Source organism: Sinocyclocheilus rhinocerous, unplaced genomic scaffold (genome assembly GCF_001515625.1).
Source record: "Sinocyclocheilus rhinocerous isolate Xijiao unplaced genomic scaffold, SAMN03320098_v1.1 scaffold1841, whole genome shotgun sequence".
Classification (NCBI taxonomy): domain Eukaryota; kingdom Metazoa; phylum Chordata; class Actinopteri; order Cypriniformes; family Cyprinidae; genus Sinocyclocheilus; species Sinocyclocheilus rhinocerous.
Window position 1 is genome coordinate 638,848 of NW_015666172.1, and position 25,390 is coordinate 664,237.

Sequence of the window (25,390 nt, forward strand, 5' to 3'; positions counted from 1 at the left end):
GAAGACGATTTGTTTGATACATGGAACCGACTCAAAAGAACGATTCGCTCATGAACATCAAAAAACAGCGATTCTTCAGAAAGATTGTTTGTGGATGATGGCTAAATATTTCACTTTAAAACAACTATTTCCACATTGGAAGCTGCATCTATCAATCAATAAAACTATAACTGCTGAGTCGACTGACACCTAGTGGCTGTTTGTGCGTAGTTATAATACGCACTGAGCCTTGAGTTTAAACCTCCTACAGGCAGGTGGCGCCAGAGCCGCAGTAAAATAATCCACCGTAAAGACTTCTCCACAGAAGCAGCAGCCAGGGTGACAGAAGGGGAAGATGGCGGCGACAATGTTGAGGTCGCTCTCCAGACTCGGACGTCCTTCAGTCATATTAAACAATAATGTCAGCACTCCAGCCTGTGCTGTGCTTCAGAAGAGGTACACACATTATAGTCGTCAATGCTGTGTAGTTAATAAATGGCTCTAGTTAGTTAGCGGCTTGCTAGTGGCAGTGTTATTGGGATTAGATAACCAGTGTTTTTTTTCCTGCGATTTTTTTTAACAAGCATAGAAATATACAGTATTACTAAACTATTCTTTTCAAATTCTAATTATTGCACGACAATATTTGTCAAAATCTTGTCCCTCTCCACCAATGTTTTGATGAACTGCCTAAAAAGAGCATGAAGCTGGTTGAGATGTGAAACATTAGCAGTAAAGAAACAATTAACAATTTCACTTATATATCATGGATTTAAAATATACTTGCACATGTGCACAATTTGTTTTGAAATTTCCACCAACGCAAACATCTCAACATCTGTAGATAAAGTGGGCCAGAAAAAGTACTGAAGCCACGCATGAAAATGTATAAATGTCATTGCATTAAATAACAAAATATCAAACCAAGAAATACAGCACAAGCACCATTTTCTAGTAAGCATTTCACTCGAACATGTTTTGTTGGTGGTGTTTGAAACAATTAATATAGAGTTAAGAATCGAATAATTACTTTTTAAAGCCATTCTTAAAGCTGCAGTCCATAAGTTTTGCCTCATTGTCGCCATCTCTGTTTGAAAACCTGCAATTGTAGCTGTTTGCAGAATTATCTTCCTTGCCTGGGTTGTGCTCCAGCGTGGATGAATTACTGATGGGAAGTCCGGCTCTTTTCAAAGATTCGGCTCTTTTGGCTCGGCTCCCTTAGAAGAGCCGGCTCTTACGGCTCCCAAATGGCTCTTCATTAGTATCACTTCTAAATGAGCCTTCTATTTTAGCCCAATTTAGAAATTGTGAATGGTTTGTGTGTTGGTAAACAATTTTTTATTCTGTGTTTTTATAATAGCCTTATTTTTATGCGTTTTTTCGTTACAAAAAATACAGTTACTATTATTTAACATTTTTAATAAAACTTTAATTGAACAATTGAACACAGAACCACAGCAAACAAATCAAATAAATAAATGCAAATGTCTTAACATTAAGACACTTTAGTCTTTATTGCAGGTTAGCATTCAGAGATATCAGATGCCTCAGCTTGGGTGTGCTGATGCGATTTCTCCTCTCTGTGATTATTTGTCCTGTTTTTGAGAAGACTCTATTAGTATCACTTCTAAATGAGCCTTCTATTTTAGCCCAATTTAGAAATTGTGAATGGTTTGTGTGTTGGTAAACAATTTTTTATTCTGTGTTTTTATAATAGCCTTATTTTTATGCGTTTTTTCGTTACAAAAAATACAGTTACTATTATTTAACATTTTTAATAAAACTTTAATTGAACAATTGAACACAGAACCACAGCAAACAAATCAAATAAATAAATGCAAATGTCTTAACATTAAGACACTTTAGTCTTTATTGCAGGTTAGCATTCAGAGATATCAGATGCCTCAGCTTGGGTGTGCTGATGCGATTTCTCCTCTCTGTGATTATTTGTCCTGTTTTTGAGAAGACTCTATCTGAGGGGACCGATGTTGCAACAATGCAGTCTTCCTACCTTAACCAACACGCTTGCGTTTAAAGGGGTCATTGGATGCAAAATTCACTTTACAAGTTGTTTGAACATAAATGTGTGTTGGAAGTGTGTGTACACATCCATCCTATAATGATAAAAATCCACCCAGTGTTTTTTTTTTTTTAATCCCTATTTTAAAATCCCCTTTCTCAAATCAGGCTGTTCTGAGATTCCTGTCAGAATGACGTAGTTCTGCACAGGCCCCTCCCACGATAGTTGATTGACAAGTCCGTCTTATCTTAGACCTGTCTTGAGTAAGCTGTCATCAGTTGTGTCGACTACAATCGGAGACATTCTTGTCTTCCCCTACATTGTGTCGACTACAGTGCAGGGGAAGACAAGAATGTCTCCGATTAAACGATTGCGATGTTTTGTTGTTGGATGTAATAATGAATATAAGCAGTCGTCATTTACTCCCGACATCTGAGCCGCTGAAGACGCAGAGGATTAACATTACTTTCGTTTTGAAGTGAATGCGCCAATCCCGATCTACCTAAATGCGTCTATGTTCGCAAAAATCATTCGTGATCCAGCCTCATCAACAGAAGAAGTGAGTATAAGGGTCATGGACTAGAATGGCTTGCTGAAAACAGAGTTGATTTTGACGGTAAAAAAAAAGGCTCTTCCCGGTCACTACAAAGAATCGGCTCTTAGAGCGAGTAGTAGTATAAGCGAGTAGATTTCAATTTCTGTACGGTCTAATCTCTAATTGTCATACCACTCGAATTTCATATTAAGAAATGGGGTGGTTGATTGCGTCTTTTAAAATGATGGCAGTTTAATGCCTACAAAAATGGCTCGTAGGGACTACGAGTTACTTCCCGGGTTTGTGACGTCACCCTGATAAACCCCGGCCCCGGGAACACGCAATGAAGGGGACAAGGCCATGCTGTGCTGCTTTAGAGAAGAGGAAGAGAAAACTAGAGGTGCATGTAAAAATCTATTCATATATGAAACACGATTCTGTCTTCTAACGATTCTAATGGATTCACAAGTTTCAAAATCAGTGTTCTAAAGCAGCAGTTCTTAATACTGTTCCTCGCGTCCCCCTGCTCTGCACACGCTCTGCATCTCTCTCTCGCTCTCTCTCGCTCTCTCTCTCTCATTCAGATCATCAGCTCAGCTCTGTTCCATTTATACACTTATTTTCACATAGCTATGAGAAGCGTTATACATAAGCGTGCAGTTGCCGTACTGTATTAAACCTTGAATCAGCTTTAAATAAAACCGTATATTAAAAGCTTACAGAAGCAGTAGCATTCACAAATAACAGCGTATCTAAAAGTAAGAGACAACAACAAACAAACATACCATTAAGAGCTGTGCTTCAGCTCAGGGTCCATCGCATATTTCTGAGGAAGGGGCTTCATAAAAGCAGGAAATGATCAGCGCGTTTATCAGAGAAGGGATAGAGCGGTGAAGAATAAAGGTAAATTATGTGGAAAAATAATGCGTTAGCATGTTTTGCTCAAACTTTCGCCATGGCATTAGAGCAGGTACACCGTTGTCGCTTGCGAAATCAAAATGACGGCGCCGTGGGACAAACTTACAGATTAAGGGGCGGTAATATTATAATGAGATCCCTTTGCAACGTCACTAGGGGAGCGAAGTCAGACGCGCTCGTTTTTTCAGACGCTTTCAGAAAAAGGCTTACCAAAACAAAGTAACTGGGTTAATCTTTTTTATGTTTCCTTGGTTGGTAGATGCACCGGGGGACCTGATTATAGCACTTAAAACCTGGAAAAGTCAGATTTTCATGATATGTCACCTTTAAAAAACGAAGCATGAACACATGTTAGACTGCACCCCATAAACAATCAAGCCTAGAACAAAACCAGTCAACCACCCCTTTAAAAATGAATTTTATTGCATTAGATAATTGATACATTTCAAGTGTCGCTTGCAAATATTTAGTGATGCCACTGTGTAGAGTACATGCTGACACCTTGTAACTTGCAAATTCATGTCTTATTCTTGAAGTTTGAGCAGATATCTGTGTGCATTTTGTATGCAAGTCAATGACCCAACAGTGTTTTTTCCTCTTCTGTTCAGGCTGAAGCAATGGCAGCCAGATGTGGAGTGGGCAGAGCAGTACTCTGGAGCTGTGATGTATCCCAGTGTCATCACTGAGAAATGGGCACCTCCACCTTGGAACGGTTGGTTTCGTTTTGGCCTAGTGACTTCTATATTTACAGTTCGACCAACCACGATATCAAAAACATCTTCATCTTTTTCAGATAAGGACCCACCAGCAGAGAAAGAGGTTTCCAACCTCACTATCAACTTCGGGCCTCAGCACCCAGCGGCTCATGGAGTGCTGCGTCTGGTGATGGAGCTCAGCGGAGAGTCAGTGAAGAAATGTGACCCTCACATCGGCCTCCTGCACCGCGGCACTGAGAAACTGATTGAGTACAAGACTTATTTACAGGTACTTAAAAACTACAGACCCTAATGGATGACACTATATTTTTAAATGCTTACTATATAAATACATTTAACTTCAATAAATTGCCCATACTCTTAAAAAGGTACTGAGGGCTGAGCTGTATAAACAATATAGAACAACCTTTAGTACCTTAATGCTTGGAATGAAAGAAACGATAACTACTTAATAACTAAAAATATTAAAAACAGTTTAAGTGCTGTGCTTTCACTTGAAAATATAGTCCCTTCTATGTAACATAGAGTTAATAGTTTGTATGGGTGCTGCACCATGATATACACATTAACTGGTTATCAAGTGTTTTGTGTCATTGCTGCTATTATACTGTGAATTCATACATAGCTGAGAAGCTGAAATATCCTTTTCATACTGCATCTATTTTGTGTTTTGCTGGGCTTCATAGGATTGTGTGCTGTTAGACTGGTGCTTCCTTAATGGAATCATTGCATAGTAGTGCAAAAATACCTTCTGATCTAATTTCAGTTCTGTTGCTCAAATAGTAGTGTATTTGAGCTATTGATAAAATGTATACCTTTAATGTGATGTATGTCACTGTGGATAATAGTGTTTGCAAATACATTAGGTTAAACTTAAATTTCAGAAATGTTATGCTTCACATCACAAACTCATGACTGTCTTATGCAGGGCTTTATTATAAACTGTGCTGTTATATGAATCACTATGCTTTGTGCTGTTGTCTGCGATGAAGCATTATTTGCTGTAATGCTGTCTTGTGTGTTTGTGTTGCTGCAGGCACTTCCATACTTCGACAGGCTTGACTATGTGTCCATGATGTGTAATGAGCAGGCATATTCTCTAGCTGTAGAAAAGCTTCTTAACATTCAGGCTCCACCACGTGCACAGTGGATTAGAGGTGAGGAACAATAACTAAAATGCTTTCGATCTGGTTTACGCTCATCAATCTTAAATTAGAGTAAATGTGCTTAAAAAAATCCCCTAAATTGCATTGAAAGATGTTGCAATTACACAATTGAGATTGCAGGGATATTTTACTTTGAATGTATCTAATTGGCTTTACCAGCTGCATAAATCTATTACTGTATTTGACCTTTGCAGTGCTGTATGGAGAGATGACCCGTATCCTTAACCACATCATGGGCATCACCACCCACGCCCTTGACATTGGAGCCATGACCCCCTTCTTCTGGATGTTTGAGGAGAGAGAGAAGGTAACAACTTTCTATTGCACTTAGTCAAACAGAAAAACAAATAGAAGTTAAATATGCGTTTTGTTGGACATTTAAATGTTTGTTGAAAATGCTACATGTAACACATAACAATGTAGACAACTATACAGATAAGTGAATCTATAGACTGTGCTTTTGTTTTACTTCACAATCTAAATAAGTGGTCGGGAACCTTTTTTTTCTTTTTCTTTTTCGTTTGTGTTAATGTATTTTCCCAAAAAATCTGAAAGTGTTTTTAATCACAATCATGATTTTTATGTGAAAAATCAAAATGTTTTCCCTCCGAAATCGCAGCCCTATTATTGAATATTTGTGTGGAACCTAGTTACCATTGAATTAGTTGATATCTTGCAGATGTTTGAGTTCTATGAGAGAGTGTCTGGAGCCAGGATGCACGCTGCATACGTCAGACCCGGTGGAGTTCATCAGGTACGCTTTGATGAAGCCAGTCTTTCTTAAATGAAAAGTATATTCCTGGTTATGCTGAAATGTTATAACTTAGTTTAATATCATCTCCTAATAACCATAAATTTTTTTTTTTTTTTTTGCAGTTGAGGAGGTATGTAGACCAAAATGCAAGCCGTTTCAGTCAAGAATAGTGCTAGTTGATGTTAAGTATAAAGTGGGTATAGAAAAGAATCACCCCCTTTAAAATAATCACATTTTGTTGCTTTGCAGCCTGAAATGAAGACGGACACAGTTTTTGTTTTATCCAGCTGTATTTACTCAGTGCAACTTACAACATCCATAATTTTGCACATCTAGACTTTGCAATATTTGCCCACTCTTCTTTGCAGAACTGCTCAAGTTCAGTTCAATTTGATGGTGAATTTCAATGGGGTTTAAATCTGGGCTCTGACTAGGCCATGCAAGGACATTCACCTTTTTCTCCTTCAACCACTGTGTGCTCAGTTTTGCTGTGTGCTTTGGGTCATTGTCATGTTGGAAGGTAAACCTTCTTCCCATCGACAACTCTCTGGCAGAGGACAGCAGATTTTCCTCAAGAATTTGACGGCATTTTGCCCCATCCATTTTTCCTTCTATCCTGACAAGTGCTCCAGTCCCTGCTGCAGAGAAAATATACTCCCCCAAATAATAACAGGATATTACCACCTCTGTGCTTTACTGGAGGAATGCTGTTATTTGGATGGTGAGCTGCCAGTTTCCTCCCGGTTCTTTCATCCAGTTTGGAGCGATGTCCTGATCCAGGGGAGGGTCTGTGTTGTACAAAATACCTTCCACTTCTTAATAATAGACTTCACAAATGACCACAGCTTAGTGATCATATAGATGGATGTTTCTTTTTCAAAATGCATGCATTTTCAATTTGATTGGAATAAATGGAGTTTCTAAATGAATATGATGTTGTTTCAGATGCTGACCAACAATCGTATCTGGAGGAACAGAACTGTTGATATCGGTGTAATTGGGGCAGAGGATGCACTCAATTATGGATTCAGGTAAAACATTGTATTATTATGAATTGAATCTGATTGGTCAGAGCTGCAGCTCAAGTATCTCGCTCTCTCTCACCCAGAAGTTGCTATAGTAGATGAACTATCTGACAGTAAGCAATGGAGCAAAAGCATCTTTATGAGTAATTTATAAATCAAACCCAAACGGGACTTCTAACAGAAGTGAAGTCATTTGCAGTCTTTGTGTGGTGAGATTTAGTCATCATCACCGTAGCTTACCTAGTGAAATCACCCACAAGTGCAACACCGTAATTAAAAGAGATTTGAATAAGTTGACCAGAGTACTGGATGTTGATGTGTCAGATTGTCAATAATGTGTGTATTATTCCTCCTTCAGTGGAGTAATGCTCAGAGGTTCTGGTATTAAATGGGATCTGAGGAAGAGTCAACCATACGACAAATACGACGAGGTGGACTTTGACGTGGCCGTTGGAAGTAATGGCGACTGCTATGACAGGTGACCACACATGTTAATGTTTTAGACTGAGTTAAGAGCTTCAGGAAGCTCAGAATGACAGGAAATTGAAATGCGACCACAGGCTATAAATTGGTCTTAGACTTTACTAAGCTTTCTCACCACATATGCTGATAGTATCACAAATGAAGTGAAATGTACACACACATCACATCACAAGTGAAATGTAGTGATGTGTGCGCTTAAAGATAAACTTTGTTGTGAGGACTTGAGAACCATTTATTAATCTTAATATTAATAATAATAATAATAATTGACATTTACTAATTAAAATCAAAAGTCTGTTCATATTATTTAATGGACCTGAGCTAACATGAAATACCAATAAACAGTTATATTTTTATTAACTAATGTTAACAAAGATTAATAAATATTGTAACAAATGTATTGCTCATTGTTAGTTAATGCATTAACTAATGTTAACTAATGGGACCTTATTGTAAAGTGTTACCACAAATATTGCCATGCTGCTTTTATAGTGATATTATCAGTGACAAATATGAACTTTTATTTAGGTATCTGTGCCGAGTGGAGGAAATGAGACAGTCGCTGCGCATCATGCTTCAGTGTCTCAACAAAATGCCTGCTGGAGAGATCAAGGTAGATGATGCTAAAATAGCCCCACCCAAGAGATCGGAGATGAAGGTAAGATATGCTTGCGTATGTATCTTTCATTCAAATGGCAAAAAAGCAGAATAGAAAAAGTTGTTGGGTTCTTTTAAGAGTCAAATAATGCTTTTGACATGCTTGATAAGCTTATTTAAAGGTGCAGGGTGTCATTTCTGGTTTTTCAAACACTCCTCTCATAGTCAAATACATAGTGTTGCCCCAAACTCACGCCATTGGTTGGGCCAGTATTGCATGGTTCAGATGCTCACACATTTTGAAGTACCACAATGTTTTCGAATGGCTTAATTATAATTGTATGTGAAAAGTTATGAGAAATTGTTTCTATATAGAAAATACACACTTCAAGAATAAAGGTTTCAAATGTATTCATGTTTGTGTGCTTTAATGTTGGCTAACTTCCCTCTTATCCCATGACTTGTTTTGGTTTTTTTCAGACGTCAATGGAATCTCTCATTCATCACTTTAAGCTGTACACTGAGGGCTACCAGGTTCCTCCAGGAGCCACATATACCGCTGTAGAGGCACCAAAGGTGAGTGTAATGCACATGAGCATGTGTTGACCAACAATTACATGCACACCATTTCTGTTCTCAAGAGAATTTTTTGCGTTGGCCTCATTGGCAGTTTTCAGTGGTTTTTGGTCATCTTCTCATCCAGCATGGTGAGGTTTTTGGTGAATTTGTAACTGTGCACATGTGGGGAATGTGGGTTTCTAAAGTTGTTGTCTTTGTGGTGCTGTTTTTATTCAGCAATGCTGCATCACCTGAATCTACAGCATGACCAATGTCTGATTTCAGAAATAATGACTCTTACAATCTGGTTATTTTCAGTGAATCAAAACCATACAATGCAACCAGTGTATTTTACTACTGTTTTGTTAAACTTCTACTGAAATCTGAACTGAACTCATCATTTGGACTGATTTTTTAATCTTAAATTGTGCAAGAAAGTCTTAAAGGGGTGGTTCATTTCGATTTCACTTTTTTAAATTTTAGTTAGTGTGTAATGTTGCTGTTTGAGCATAAACAATATCTGCAAAGTTACGAAGCTGAAAGTTCAATGCAAACGGAGATATCGTCTTTTTAAATTCTGGCAGTTTAATGCCTACAAAAATGGCTGGTAGGGACTACAACAAGTTACTTCCCGGGTTCATGACATCACAAACCCAGATAAACCCCACCCTCGGGAAAAGGCAGCAAAGGGGGCGAGGCCATGCTGCGCTGCTTTAGAGAAGAGAAAGAGAAAACTAGAGGTGCATGTAAAAATCTAATCATATATGAATCGCGATTCTGTCTTCTAACGATTCTAATGGATTCACGGGTTTCAAAATGAATGTTCAAAAGCAGCAGTTCTTAATACTGTTCCTCGCGTTGCCCCTGCTCTTCACACGCTCTGCATCTCTCTCTCTCTCTCTCTCTCATTCAACTCAGTTCCAACAATGAACTGTTCCAATTATACACTTATTTTCAGATATTAATGATGCCGTTGTTTACAATACAACCGAAGAACATGCCACTGAGGTAAGGGGCGGGACGATTAGACGCGCACCAGAGGCGGTTTAGCCAATCACAGCACACTGGGCTAGCTAACCAATCATAGCCCATTGCCTATTTCTGAGGGCGGGGCTTCATAAAAACAGGAAAAGATCAGTCCGTTTCTCAGAGTTCCACACAGTCTATTAAGCTGTGTGGAATAATGGTAAATTATTAAAAAAATTATGTGAAAAATATTTTTTTATTTTTTTTTTTAAACAAAGCATTAACACATGTTAGACTGCACCCCATAAACACAATCAAGCCTAGAAAAAACCCAGTGAACCACCCCTTTAATTATGATTTTAAGAGGTCTTAAATTTGGGGACGGAGAGACCAGAATTGCGATATGGCTGAATGTGACGATTAAACTTCAAAAGGCTATGATTTCATTAAATAAATACAAGCGCTGCACGTTCAAAGTCCAGTGCTGCGCTGCTTAGTGTTCTGCTGTTACCGGGGAAGCAGTTATATTTCTACCAAACGCTCCACCTGCTGTCAGAGAATGAATGAGCATTTTCAATAAAACCGTTGTTTTGTTCAGTTCAGACAAATGCAAAAATCGACCCATGATTTTACCCTGCAAACACGCAGAGCTTTAAATGTGAACTGGTGGATCGATAAGAAGACAATGCATTATAAAAATCTAAACAGAATAGGGGTGTGCGATATGTATGGTCTGCGATAATATCGTAATTGTTGTTTTAACGATGTGCAATTTGATATTATCGAGTATATCGCGGAAAGCAAACAAAACACCCACAGATTGCGCGCATACATTGCATGATGAAGTCTAGCAAGTTAGACTAGTGTGCGTGCGCATTTATAGTGTTCTTTCACTGCATGAATCAGTCTATTAAAATGCATTTAGAATGACATAATTCAAGATATGAGGCAGAAAATGTATATATTTATATCATTTCATATAGTTAATATCACACGAAGAGTGCCGTTTTTTTTTCTCCAAAAGTCAGCATGATTACATACAATATTGATTTTATACAACAGTTCAATAAACAAGAAGTTAATATTAAGAGACTTAAGTTTTAGACACCATATTTCCTGTTTTCGCTCTATTTCTCCAACAAAAATCATTCCAAACACAGCCACAGCACTGTTTTGCGTCTCTGAACAACACGACAGTGTTTCGTTCCTGAATGAATCAACCGTTTAAATGATTTGGTTCATTCGCAATGACTCACTTAATAGTGATTTGCTGCCACGTACTGGCAGTTTTAATTTCACATTTAAGGTACCTTTTCATTTTTAAAATAATTTCAAACATCAGTTTTCAATGTTTTATGTTTAAAATATCAAAACATTATTTATGCATTTGTAACTGCAGGTTAAAGTATTCCATGTCCCTCAGAGCTGCATTAAACAGTGTGTAAATACATCTAAATGACACTTCTAATGCACCTTCTGTGTTTCCACTGCATTGCAAAGATCAATTTTGTTGATGCTGATTTCATTTGCTTGGTAACAGCCCAAATGCAAGAATTTGACCCAAAAGATGGTGCACACTTTTAGAAAAAATGGCTTAAAGATAAAAATGCCCATAAAACCTTGTTGGAAATGATTACTTTCTATCACTGCTGTGAACTGACCACACAGAATATGACGAATATAAAAAAATTCAGGAGTCAGCTGTCAGCACAATTAGAGATAAGATATCAGCACAATAACACACTATAGCTAAATATTGTCTAATTATCGTTATCGATAAAATCCCAGAAAATATTGCAAAGATCAATTTTGTTGATACTGATTACATTTGCTTGGTAAAAGCCCAAATGCAAGAATTTTACTCAAAAGATGGTGCACACTTTTAGAAAAAATGGCTTAAAGATAAAAATGCCCATAAAACTTGTTGGACATTTCTATCACTGCTGTGAACTGACCACACAGAGTATGAAGAATATAAAAACAATTCAGGAGTCAGCTGTCAGCACAATTAGAGATAAGATATCAGCACAATAACACACTCAGCAAAATATTGTCTAATTATCGTTATTGATAAAATCCCAGAAAATTATAGAGATATCATTTTTTGTTAATATCGCACACCCCTAATTTGTTATTTAATTGATATAATAATTTATTGATAATAATTGTTTAAATTAATATAACAATTAATACTTTTGATAATATAATAGTTAATACTTTTGACTCATCTATTTTCTTAAAAATGGTTTAAAGGCTGAAATGTAAAGTTTATCATTTCATAAAACTTTGTTTTTGTGAAAACTTGTATCTAAACCAAGTTATGCTTTTTACACTAATTTTACAGTTTAATATGGTACTAAAGACATTGCCCTACCCCGCTCATATGGTATTAATTTTATTTGTGCAGGTCTTAAATTTGAGCTTAAAAATCATGCAGAAACCCTGTAAGGAACTGGTTTTAAGAGGAATCAGAACAAGTGTTGTTATATTATATTCCCATTTCTACTTCAAACTCAGCTGTGTTGTGCTGCAGGGCGAGTTTGGTGTGTACCTGGTATCTGACGGTTCCAGCAGACCTTACCGCTGCAAGATCAAGGCACCTGGCTTTGCCCACTTGGTAATTAATTAATTTTACTATTATGATTTAGTTTTTGTTAATGGATTCACCAATTATAAAATAAGCTTTATAAGTGCATAAATATATAAAAAGAACATACACTACCATTCAGAAATTTTAGGTCAGTAAGGTGTGTTTTTGAAAGAAGATTCTTATGCTCAGCAAGGCTGCATTTATTTGATCAAAAATACAGTAGAAACAATGATATTGTAAAAATGTATTTTAAAATGTAATTTATTCCTGTGATGGCAAAGTAGTCTTTATTGTTTACATGATACTTCAGAAATCATTCTAATACTCTTTAATACTATTCTTGATGCTCAAGAAGCATTTCCTATAATTATCAATGTTGAAAACAGTTGTGCTGCGTAATATTTTTGTGGAAACCATGATACATTTTTTTTCAGGATTCTTAGATGAATGCAAAATGCAAACAAAAAAACCAAAAGCATTTATTTTAAATAGAATTTTTTGAACATTATAAATATCATGAGTGTCATTATTGATCATTTTAATGCTAAATAAAAGTAAGTATCCATTTCTTTTAAAAAAAGAAAATCTACAACTTTTGAACGGTAGTGTATGTAGAACGGCTGCAAATACTGCAGACTTTATCTTTGACCTTTTCCTGTTTGTGTTGTGATGTTGCTCAATGATGTGGTCTGTTTTGTCCTGTTTTTAGGCTGGTTTAGATCAAATGTCTAAAGGACACATGCTTGCTGACGTGGTGGCAATCATCGGTAAGTTTCTCTCTCATTGATACACTTCTCAGTTCTGTCTGTTTTGTAGATTTGCATATCACGGCAATGAACTGCACATTTGTGTGAAGTATTACATTTAAATAAGAGGCCAGTAGCACTATTATATCATAAAATCTTCTCTGTTTTCACTAATTCCCTGTTCTTCTAACTTGTACTGTTCTTAACAATGAATGAAGCTTAGTATTGTTAACACTTCTCATATTATTGCCGCCTTAAGATGAATCGCTGTTTGTATTCCTCATTTGTAAGTTACTTTGGATAAGTAAATTACTTTGTAATTTGATTTCATAGTATTAAAAAAATAATCACATTTTGTTGCTTTGCAGCCTGAAATGAATGTCCGTCTTCATTTCAGGCTGCAATGCAGCAAAATGTGATTATTTTAAAGGGGGGTGATTCTTTTCTATGCCCACTGTAAATAGTATTTTCTAGTAAAACATACTCCAATAATCTGCTTTATTTATAACTTATACAAATATTTTTTACAGTTTATATAATCTTTAATGAATCATTAGTTAATGAACATTTTATATTGTTACAAATGGCATGAAACCTTCATTCATATATTTTAATATTCATGTTTGAATATCTGTTCTGATCTGATTTAAATCTACCATCTGCTCTGTGATTGATAGTTTATACTTTTTTGTGTGTTTTTCTAGTGCTGTCAAACGATTAATCGCTATTAATCGCATCCAAAATAAAAGTTTTTGTTTACATAATATATGTGTGTGTACGGTGTATATGTATTATGTATATATAAATACACACATATACAGTATATATTTTCAAAATATATACTGTATATGTGTGTGTACTGTGTATATGTATTATGTATATATATAAATACACACATATACAGTATATATTTTGAAAATATTTACCGGTATTTACATGTATATATATTTATATTCATATAATTTATATTATATATATATATATATATATATATATATATATATATATTGGCTGTGCGTTTTAATGTAAATATGCATTTACTGTACATTCCTTGCCAAAACCATATTTCTACAGTGCAAGGTAATTTCAGGGTGGTATTGTGATGATTAATAATGACACGATCATGTCAGAGAATTCTGTGTCAAAATAAAATGGGTCAAGCACCATGTGCTGTTTACACCCTTTCAGAAATCACAAAAAATGTCAGTTTTCACCATCATGACAATAATTAAGACATTCCAATCAAGAGGAAATGTTACGAATCTGCCTGGAAGAGGATGTGTCTATATTATACACATTTCACCTCCTTGAACATGAGCTCCATGTTCTATATTTTACCATGAGTCATAAAAGTCTGATGTATCAAATATGATACTTAGCAAAAACACATATGCAGATTTATTATTATTATTAATGGATTATGTCTAAAGGGTCAATGAACTCTTCCATTTCAAAAAAATTAGATTTTTCAGACTATTATTTTATTTTGTCAGGCTTTACAGGGTTAATGCTGTGTGAAAATCTCTGAAAATTAATCTGACATAGGAGAAAATATATCTTTAAAAAATTTAGTGTTTTATTAGTAATTTGATGTTGCCCTGAGCCTCAACCTGTTGTCTTTTTCCACAGGTACTCAGGACATCGTGTTTGGTGAAGTGGACCGTTAAGGACACCAGTGTCTGATCATGATTCTGTCTTTGAGATCCATTCTAGTGATGTTATGACAGAAGTTACTCTAATTTCTCTATTTAAATGCTTATGAAACCGAATAAATATTTTAAAACCTGGAAAAACCTCAAATTCTGTTTATTTAACATTACAAGAGCTGGTCGTAAAAGTGCGAACTTGCACGTAGATTTCATGCAGACAATTTTTTTTTCCAAGGATCAGCAGTCTAAAGCAGATCACATGATTTTCGGCTCTTTTTCCTCTTCGTCACTCAGGGTGGGGGTGGTTTAAACTTCAGATCTGACATATTTTCACCACAACTTCCCTCTTGTCTGCCTCTGATGTGCAGTTTTACATCTGTTCACTGAAAGTCGTCTTTGGAGGTGTGCATCCCGTGAGGTTGTACGCAGAAGCAAAGCCAAGTTTTTATGATGATGATGATGATGAAGGTGGGGTTGCCCATCTCTCTTCTTTCTATTTGGCTCAGCTTCGGCAGTGCTGGTAAGTGTTAAATGTTAGCGCTCTTTATCGCAAGCGAACGCTGTGTTTTGCGTGCTGTTACGTTGATACCAAAGTTACAGGTTTACATTTACATTATCAACTCATTTAGGTTTTCAACTTCAACTCTAAGCTGCTTTTTCATCTTGAAAATATACTGAATAAGTGTAATAATTTTGAAAATGGCAATTAACAATTGTAAATGTATTAGGTTGACTTTCCCTTTTTAGGGAAGGCCTGAAGGCTATTCCAATTTTTTTTTTTGTTTTTTTTTTTTTTTTTTTTTTTTTTTTTTGGTATGTAACAAACGAAAACCTTGCGAGAACAGTGGAAATGTATCTTTTCATTTTATTTATTTAACATTTTATTTATTTTTAGTTTTCAGTAGTAATTTTGTCTGCTAAACGTGAAGATTAACACATTATGCTTCCTCAGAACTTTGTTTTTGTTCATAAATTATGAAATAATGTCACTAGGAATGTGCGCTCTGATCACATCTTGAATATGGAAGTATGCAGGGATTTTATAAAAGGTTTTTATTATGTATTTTGAAAAAGCGTACAAAATGAAGCAAGGGATGTTTAAAAATCCAATGCGCATCTATGTAAATGTTACAATCCAGCAATCATAAAAGTCTGAAGTGAGCGCCTTGGTTAGTCAACATCTATATAAAGTTCACTTTTCACATTTCTTGTTTTCACAGTCCTTATATCTGAACTTTGATGTTGGAAACTTTGTTGCCAGGAAGTAGCCTCTTCTCATTCTGTCAACAAAGCTTAAACCACACAATAGGACTCCATAGTACAATTACAACTACTTAACCAAAGCTTGCAAACAGATGAAATGCACAAGTAACATTTTTCACCATATTCACATTGACTGGTGCATGTGAAACCAGCGCTACTTCTTAAATTTAGGTTGTGGCTATATGAGTTTTGCTGGTCCACTTCTCTTCTGCATCTCTGTAAATGAGGATGCTATATACATTGAACTAAACAACAGGGTTTAAGGTTTTATGAGCTTTTGTAGTGTTTTCTATTCTTTATTTCTTTTTTTTATGCTTTAATTCTCATAGATAAAAATGTGGTTGAATGGATGCTAAATCGAAGTTCTCTGATGCAACACGTTTTTGGCATCAAGATGAGATCATGCATTTTGATCAACCAACAGTATTTTTGTCAACATGTTGCACTATAATGAATCCATTAAACCCCAAGCTAATAAAACACAATGTGTGAGTGTAGTTTAATACATAGTCACACGTCTCTCTGTTTTAGATTATGCAGTGCTGTATTTTTATTTTTATATATATATATATATATATATATATAGTAACTGGTTTCACTGTAAGCATGCGTGCGGTCAGTGGACTTGTGTCTGCAAATTTACATGAAAAGAGAAGTAGCACTATTCTTAAGGGGGTCTGAATACTTTCCGTACCCACTGTATAGTAACTGGTTTCACTGTAAGCATGCGTGCGGTCAGTGGACTTGTGTCTGCAAATTTACATGAAAAGAGAAGTAGCACTATTCTTTAGGATATGATACTAGGTGAGAAACATCACACATGCACTTGCTATTTCTCTAAAACTTAAGCACATTATTTAGGCATTAGTCTCACAAAAGCCTTTTTTTTTTTTTATATATCCGTGGCTTTTTTGCTACATTTTCTGCGCATGTAATTAAAAATGATTGATTATTAAAATAAGTATTTAACAAATATTGTCCAATGATTGTCTTTAATGTTGTGTATTGATTGTCTGATAATTAAAATTTGTTTATAGTTTAAACACAAGTGATGTCTTATCTTTCATGCTGTATAAACGTTATAAGATCATCACCAATGCTTTGATACAATTCTAATGATGTGATGCATCAATTTTTGCAATTAACTAATAACGACAAATTGACAATTTACAGCAGATAAAGAGTTTATGCACTAGTCCTATGTAGGAGAGACCTATAAAACGGACTCATGGACCATTTTGTGTAATAATAAAAAACATATTTTCAGTGCAAGTAATTTTTGTAAAACTGTAGCACAATATGTTGAGGTTTTTTCTTTTCCTAATTAGCTTCATTTTTTTTAAGATGCGATGAGTTTGAAAGAGACGAAGATATGCTACATCTTGGACGCGGTACTGTTCATCTATGGGATTGTTCTCACTGTCCTGTACTGCAGAATGAAGGTACTGTATATATATATATATATATATATATATATAATTCATTTGAATAAATTGAATTTGTTTAAAACTAGTCTAAATCTCATACAACATGCCTGATTTGAGTGTATGTCATCCTTAAACTATTTGGTAAACGCTATTAGATTTAAGCTATTAATTTTATTACAAACAATATCTTTGTCTTATATATACAGGGGCTGGACAAAATAATGTGAATGCCTGGTAAATAGGCAGTATTTTTTATTAAGGCGTTTTGCCACCATTTGCCTTTAATACAGCTTCCAACATCATTAACAGATTCATACAGCTTTGTAATGGTCTCCATTTGATCTGCAGATGTGTTGGAGGAGGGAATCTGTGTCTAACTTTTCTCTTTAAAACTGTCCACATATTACAGACAAAGAAAAGATAATCACAGTGTTTGTCTATCACTGTTGTCTACAAATGATAACCTCTATATAAATGGGTTTTCACATTATTTTGTCTACACACACAAATATATATATATATATATTACACACATTCTTCTGTAATGTAATATATGCATAAACATTATTATTATTATTCATTTATTTAATTATTCATTCATTGGCAGATGCGAAGTAAACAATCAGAAAGCTATTCAGGGGTAAGACTTTATCTATCTATCTATCTATCTGTCTGTCTATCGATCTAGTTTTGCATATTATATCTTTTTCAGAAAACCCTTATAAAATTGAAAAAATAAATAAATAATGAAACTGCTAGAAACAATGTGCTGTAACGTGCGACGTACAAAACCAGCTGATGGCCAGTGCATTCTGAGACCAGCAAATTACATTTATGTGTGTTAACGATTACTATCCTTAAAGTAACCCAAATGTGAGCAACATAAATTTCATAAGACTCAATCTTATTTCCAAAATTATCTGCTTTTGCTAACCGTCCCTCTCCTCCCCTTTCACACTTTTACATCCTGTCTTGAACTGTGTGATGCCTTTTTAAAAATGATTATATGTGTGTCTGCTTTTCAGCACGAAACCTTTCACACAATGTATGTACTCTGCCTGTATGTGGCCTTTTAATGTTTTTCATAATTGACACATTACGCTATATATACACTCTTAAAAATAAAGCTTCCAAAAGAGGGTTTTTGCAGGATGCCATAGAACAATAATTTTCGGTTTCCCCCCCAAAAAAACTTTCAGTCAGCAGTTTCTTAAAAGAACAATTTTTTTTGTTAGTGTGAAGAAATTTTCTGAAATCTCAAGAACTTTTTTTTTTACTACAAATGACTTTTTGTCCAGTGGAAAGGTTCCATGGATGTTAAAGGCTCTTCACAGAACCACAGATGCGAACTAAACACCTTTATTTTTAAGAGCGTAATATGATAAAAGAATACTGTTTGAACGTAATTTGACCATATGTGACGCATGACACTCATCTTTCAAAAACCTCTGAAGCCCTGCGCGTACACATTTCTTTTTTTGTGAGTGTTTGTATTGTTACAGGCTTTCTAATGTGTTTTTTTTTCTGATTGTTTACAGAAGAAAGATGCCGGTGAAGGGGTTTATGAGGTATTTTTGTTGCGTTGTGGTTGTTTAATACTCTGCTTAGCCATAGTTTAGACCTTTCTTGTGTGTATGTTTATATTCTTTATTTGTACTTTATTGCGTTCCACTGTATGATCATTGAAAGATACACAAAAACTGGTTAACAGACACACTAACATCATTTAACCATATATATATTTGAATATATGTATACATATATTCACACACACACACACACACACACACACATATATATTATTCATTTATATTACCACATATTATTCATATTATTAAGCAACTCTTCGAACGCAAAAGAATATTTAGATGCAGTATAAGATGCTGTTATATAGTAAGTACTGTAGTGATAACATGCAGCAATTTCATAGCATTTAACTGATGTACATTCAATTTCTGAAGCCTTGTGGTTGATCTGGTGAGCTTCAATTGAAATGGCGCTGACTCTCTGCCACATCCGTTTTGTCCTTCTCTCTCCTCCACACCTCAGGGTCTCAAGCCTCACGATCAGGACACATATGAGACCATCAAAATGAAAAAAGGAAATAAATAAGACTCGAAGCAAAAGGAGAGAAGCAAGTTTCTGGACTTAATACCACTGTCATCTTAAGCATCTACCTACTGTAAATAAGCTGTCAAACAATTACAAGAAGAATATGTTTTGTTTATACTGTAATAACTTTTGTTAATCACTAACATCAGGCTTTTTGTTTGCTGTTTGTTTGGCAGACGGACTCCAAATAGAGATAATTAAATAATCAAACAGAATGCCAAAGGAACATGTATTTTTGTATGATCATTCTGCTGGTTTAATCATTTAAATGTTTTTTTTTTTTTTAATGAATGTATTTTCCTGTTCGCCTTAAAACTACATTTTAAGCTTCTAACATGTATACCGCAGCTGCGTGTCACTATTTTTCGAGGCTAACTTCCTGCTCTAGCTTCTATAGCAACATGCCACCAACCCCACAGAGTCCGAGTCATTTCCTGTTTTAAAGAGTACATGAGTGGTCTGACAAAAAGTGCATCTGACTTTGACCACAGGTGTGACAGATGGAAACAGAGCTGTGTTTGATTGTATATGTGTGAAGGACTTTTTTTCCCATTTGTTTAAGAATAAGCTCTCATATTGTTTTGCTCTGTGGCAATAATAGTTTGTTTCTGCTACATGTGGCATTTGAGAAAACAACTATATATGAAACAAACATTATATACCACTGATGGTCAGAATTTACCTTAAATTTATTATAAGAGTAAATTAAATTAATTAAATGATATATATTAACTAATTAATGTCCAAAAATTGTGATTGTTTCTCTAGTTATGCTTACACTGTGTTTTTCTTTTTTCTTTCAATATCTAATACTGTCATCATGAAATGGTCTCATTTCCTTTCCATAAAATAATCTGTTTTCGGTTCTTACATCAATAGATTTCCAGATAGTGGTGATGATAAACATTTTTTGTCAAAATTAACAAGAATTAAATTTGTATTTTTTATTAATTGTTTTTTATTATTTTCTTTGCTATTTAATCAGCTTGTAATTCAAACACACTTACAGTAAGTAATACGAAAAATAATGAGAGTACTGTATTTAGACGGTGAAATGACATGGTCTTCTTTATTGCAAAATTGTCTTTTTTCAGTCTTACATCAATAGATTTGCAGACAGTGGTGATGATACACAATCCTACTATCTGTAAAATAAATACAACTGTCAAAACAGTGCCTACAATTCTAATCTCTTATAATTAAATTGTCAGGTTTTATTTTATTTTGTCAAATGTAAAAAGAATTGTAAGAATATAAAAAGAATATATTTTGACTTTGAAAATTAAAAAGAATAAAACGTTTATTTTTTATGAATTATTTCCTGATATTTTCTATATTATTTGAGCACCTTGTAATGTAATCCCATTTACAGTAATTAAGACGAAAACTCAAAAGAGTAAAATTACTGTATATAGACAGTAAGATTACATAGTTTTCTTTTTTCGAGACAAAATACTTGTAATTCATGCAGAAAAGTTACAGTGTAGCATGTCTGAATGTGTGTATGTAATCTATCAACAACACTGGAATCAAATACGGTAATAATCAAACCGTGATGCTTCTTATCACTGCAAATATTATTTGGTTAACAAGATTTCATTTTATTTTTCACAAGATTGTCACAACAGCAGTAAATGCACTATATGTTTTGCCTACTGAGTACATAGTTGACATCCACATCTAGTCTAGTCACCTTTATTTCTATAGCACTTTATACAATACAGATTGTTTCAAAGAAGCATCAAAGTAATAAGCAGGAAAATAATAGTAAATCTAATCAATTATTAAACAAGTTCAATTCAGCTAAGCATCTCTACGTAAGACAATAGTGTTGTTATTCAGCTCAAGTCAATTCAATATCAAGCTTTTTTTTGTTCTCATTCAATAGTACCAGTTCCTTCAAATTGACAATAGTAATAGTTACAGCAAAAATAATTTTAATTGATTTAAATAGTGTTTCTTTAGTGAGGCATGACATTATCGTTACACATGCCAAACTGATTCAGTTACTGCTTCCTTCAGCTGTCACTCTATTTTTCTTGAGACAGAGAAAGTTAAGTCTTCGCTCACAGTTGTCAGGTTTCCAAACAATCTTTTTTTTATCAAACACTCCACAGCGCTGATCCACAGTAGGGCACTGTGGCTCTCCCTCCAATGACCAGCCCTTATATTCAACATTATTTCCATTTACCCAAAACCAATGACCTGCTATGAACCGTAGACCAATCCACACATCATCCGCATGGGCTGGTGTGCTCTTATTCTTCGCCTCTCTCATCATCAGATCGGAGGTTAGGCTGGCCAGATCAACGTGCATTTGTCTGCAGTATTCCAGGGCCTCAATCCAAGTGTTTTCCTTCTGCACCAGGATCAGCTCAAAGACCTCCATACAATAAAACGGTATAGATAAAAAGCAAGTGGCATCATGCATTTTACCATTTGATTTTAGGACAGCAGCACATTGTTCATGCAAAGCATCAGGTTGTCCAGCGTCCCACATGACATTAGATGCATTCTCACCTCCGCTCCATTTCCACAGCAGTGGGCTTTGGGAATCTCTCTGAAGTCCAATCCAGAAATATTCAGAAGTGATCTTTGGATTCGCCGAGAGTAGTTTCACTTCTATATTGCTGGCGGTGGAGAGGTCATCATGGTACTTTCTGCAGTACAGTTGTGCATCCGTCCACGTCATGTTCTCATTCACATAAATGTGTCGTCTGTAGAGGCTTGTGTTCACAATAAAGAAACACAAAAACAGAAACGCAGTCACTGTAGCCTTTATTGCCATATTGCCAATGTGTCCAGTGTTGGAACATCAGCAGAAATGCAGTTTTCAAGTCCACATTTATTTATTAACAATGATTTGATGCCACACCTCTCCAATGATTTTCTACATAACCGACCAATGAAAAGCAGCCCTGACCAATTAAAGGTTTGGCTCCTCCCCTTTTCTCCTGCATTGCACACCCCACCATTGAGAAAGGTAGGCCTATATACTGTATCACAGGACAAAAACAAAATGTGATTTGCTGTACAAATGTGTGAAGGAAGTGGAAATGAACTGTGTATCTTTCATATTGTAGTTTTCATTGATCATCACTCTTCATTTCCATCCTCAACTACTCAAAATGTACGAACATTTTCATGCCTACTGTTGCTACGTCCGACAAGCTATGGCGTGCTTACACCACACATCATGTTCTCATGCAGTGAAAAATATATTGCGGAGCAAAGAAGACACTGACAAAAGAAATTAAAATTTTTTAAAAGAAATTCAAACTATAAACATAGTTTTGTGGCCCTTTAATGTGTCGTGACAGATTGCTGTAGCACCTCAGTTCAAGCGGCACGTGAACCGATCATCTCTTCTACTATTTAGTTCACGAAATAAACATGAATGAACATCAGAAGGAATTTGTTTCAACCATGGAAAGACGTCAATACACACCATTTTTCAAGTTCAAATCTACCGATGTTAATCTACTCTCCTGTGACTGTCTGGTTGGTTGGTTTGTCGGACAAAATGGCAGATTCGGTGTTATGATTGGTCAGATTCTCGGGGAAGGGTTGATTAAAAAAGTCAGGATCATGAGAATCAATGAGAATTGTGAGATATATTGCAATTACCATTGTGAGAAAAAATGTCAGAAATCTGAGTTGATATTTTGCTATTTTTTACTCAAAATTGCGATGAAAAAATCTGAATTGTGAGATAAAAAGTCACAATTACCTCTTTTATTTTTTAACTCATGGTGGAAATAAGTTTCCATATATATCCAAATGAAAAATCTCCTCATGAAAAAAAAAATGTAGGATTGGATTGGATTGTCAATTTTTGTGACTTTAAAATATTACATATGTTGCGTTTGAGCCTGATTTGAACCATTTATTGAATGTTACAAAAAACTTTGTGGTTTCCTGTCTGTATGAATGTCAGTGTCAGTGGAAATGAGGATCCATCACATTATGTATGTACAGAGGGCGCCGCAGCATGTCTGTTCATATAAAAAAGTGGATATGATTTTAAATGACTGTATTTCACTAATGTTCTAATCCATTCTAAATATTTATCTTTAAGGGTTGATTAAAAAAGTCAGGATCATGAGAATCAATGAGAATTGTGAGATATATTGCAATTACCATTGTGAGAAAAAATGTCAGAAATCTGAGTTGATATTTGCTATTTTTTACTCAAAATTGCGATGAAAAAATCTGAATTGTGAGATAAAAAGTCACAATTACCTCTTTTATTTTTTAATTCATGGTGGAAATAAGTTTCCATATATATCCAAATGAAAAATCTCCTCATGAAAAAAAAAATGTAGGATGGGATTGGATTGGATTGTCAATTTTTGTGACTTTAAAATATTACATATGTTGCGTTTGAGCCTGATTTGAACCATTTATTGAATGTTACAAAAAACTTTGTGGTTTCCTGTCTGTATGAATGTCAGTGTCAGTGGAAATGAGGATCCATCACATTATGTATGTACAGAGGGCGCCGCAGCATGTCTGTTCATATAAAAAAGTGGATATGATTTTAAATGACTGTATTTCACTAATGTTCTAATCCATTCTAAATATTTATCTTTAAAGTTTATTAAAACAACTATTTTCTGGAGCAACTTTTTCTTTTGTCTTGCTTGCTCTGACTTTACATTAACTATCTATCGATCTTTCATAATCTTAAGATACTTCTTTAGTTTTCTTTGTTAACTTAAACAGAGTTAGCAATACTTTAGGAGATGCTGTAAATAAAGGTGCCATTGAAACACTGGCCATTTTAAAAAGGCCCGAGAGGCAAATCAGAAGATGCAAAGAATTATCGTTTAACCTTTAAACTGCAGGACAACACGATTAGACAAATTCCCCTCAGAAACAAGTTTAATGGTCAAATGTTTCCTCATGTAAAAACAGGATTTGGTTACTGCGCATGTTTTCCGGCACATATTTGACATGAAGAATCAAAGATGGTGACGTGACTCAACATACTGTAAGATCTAAGATCTTTCAAAGCAGCTACCAGTATATCTACAATGACAGAATGCTTTCACAAATGTTATTTCTCATTTATTAAAGCGAGCACATTTTAATGTATTTAAGTGGAAATGATTAATGTAACATAAAAGCAACAAATTAGGAAAATTGGGAAATTACACTTTTGACATTGGGGGATTTCCAATATGTAGAAACCTTTTTTTTTTTCTTGCTGCATCTCATTCTGCTGTCTAGTTCCCTATCTCGTGAATCAGAAGGCCATGAACATTCAGTCCTGCATTAAAACATCACATCAACAATATCTTTGTTTATCATGTCTTTATTTCTGTTAAAATCAGTTTAGGCTATTTATTTTTCCCTATGTCTCAGTTTCATCCATCATTTCTTTTACGATTTCCCTTTAACTAAAGTAATTTCCTTCATAAAATCATTGTTTGGGAAGTGTCATAATTTTTGGCGTGAAAGCAACAGCCTAAGTACTTTCTCATTAAGCATTCTTTTCTTTAATTTGTAGTCTTAATTTGTTATTTTATATATCTTTTTGATCTGCATTTGTTGTGAGTTGTATATGTTTTTTTATGCATGTATAAATTATAAATCACATAATTCATCAGTGTTCGTGAGAGAAGTAGAGCTCGGTAATCGAATCATTCTTTTGAATCTTTTCAATGAATCGGGGGAAACTTCACAAAACTAGACTCGAGTTCTCAAAAGAATGGTAAACTTACATTGATTGTAGAAACAAAATGGTGCCAATGTTTTCTACGATCCTCTTGGAGATGCGATTCTTTTGGGAAACTATCAGGGTATCTTCCGATCATTCCATATATCCATTTAAAAAAAAAAAAAAAAAAACCGACCTAATCCGGGCCTCGGGGCTAGTTAACA

At 34.9% G+C, this 25,390-nt stretch overlaps 2 protein-coding genes across 3 annotated transcripts; both read left to right on the forward strand.

The window, feature by feature from the left end:
- Window positions 1-288: 288 nt before the first annotated feature.
- LOC107731872 (NADH dehydrogenase [ubiquinone] iron-sulfur protein 2, mitochondrial-like) lies at window positions 289-14,846 on the forward strand. Its single transcript, XM_016543062.1, has 14 exons — window positions 289-435; window positions 4,061-4,164; window positions 4,246-4,436; window positions 5,205-5,325; window positions 5,529-5,641; window positions 6,014-6,107; window positions 6,211-6,218; window positions 7,034-7,119; window positions 7,472-7,591; window positions 8,125-8,254; window positions 8,674-8,769; window positions 12,251-12,334; window positions 13,017-13,074; window positions 14,683-14,846. Exons 1-14 carry the CDS (start codon window positions 335-337, stop codon window positions 14,718-14,720), a joined length of 1,344 nt encoding a protein of 447 aa, XP_016398548.1. The 5' UTR covers window positions 289-334; the 3' UTR covers window positions 14,721-14,846.
- A 122-nt stretch (window positions 14,847-14,968) lies between these two features.
- LOC107731897 (high affinity immunoglobulin epsilon receptor subunit gamma-like) lies at window positions 14,969-20,220 on the forward strand. 2 transcript variants are annotated; one of them, XM_016543088.1, is made up of 5 exons: window positions 14,969-15,222; window positions 17,310-17,407; window positions 18,000-18,032; window positions 18,931-18,960; window positions 19,442-20,219. In XM_016543088.1, exons 1-5 carry the CDS (start codon window positions 15,150-15,152, stop codon window positions 19,502-19,504), a joined length of 297 nt encoding a protein of 98 aa, XP_016398574.1. In that variant the 5' UTR covers window positions 14,969-15,149; the 3' UTR covers window positions 19,505-20,219. The 2 variants fall into 2 exon arrangements, with proteins under 2 accessions (XP_016398574.1, XP_016398575.1); XM_016543089.1 differs by lacking the exon at window positions 18,000-18,032 and having other exon boundaries at window positions 19,442-20,220.
- The last annotated feature ends 5,170 nt before the right edge of the window (window positions 20,221-25,390 follow it).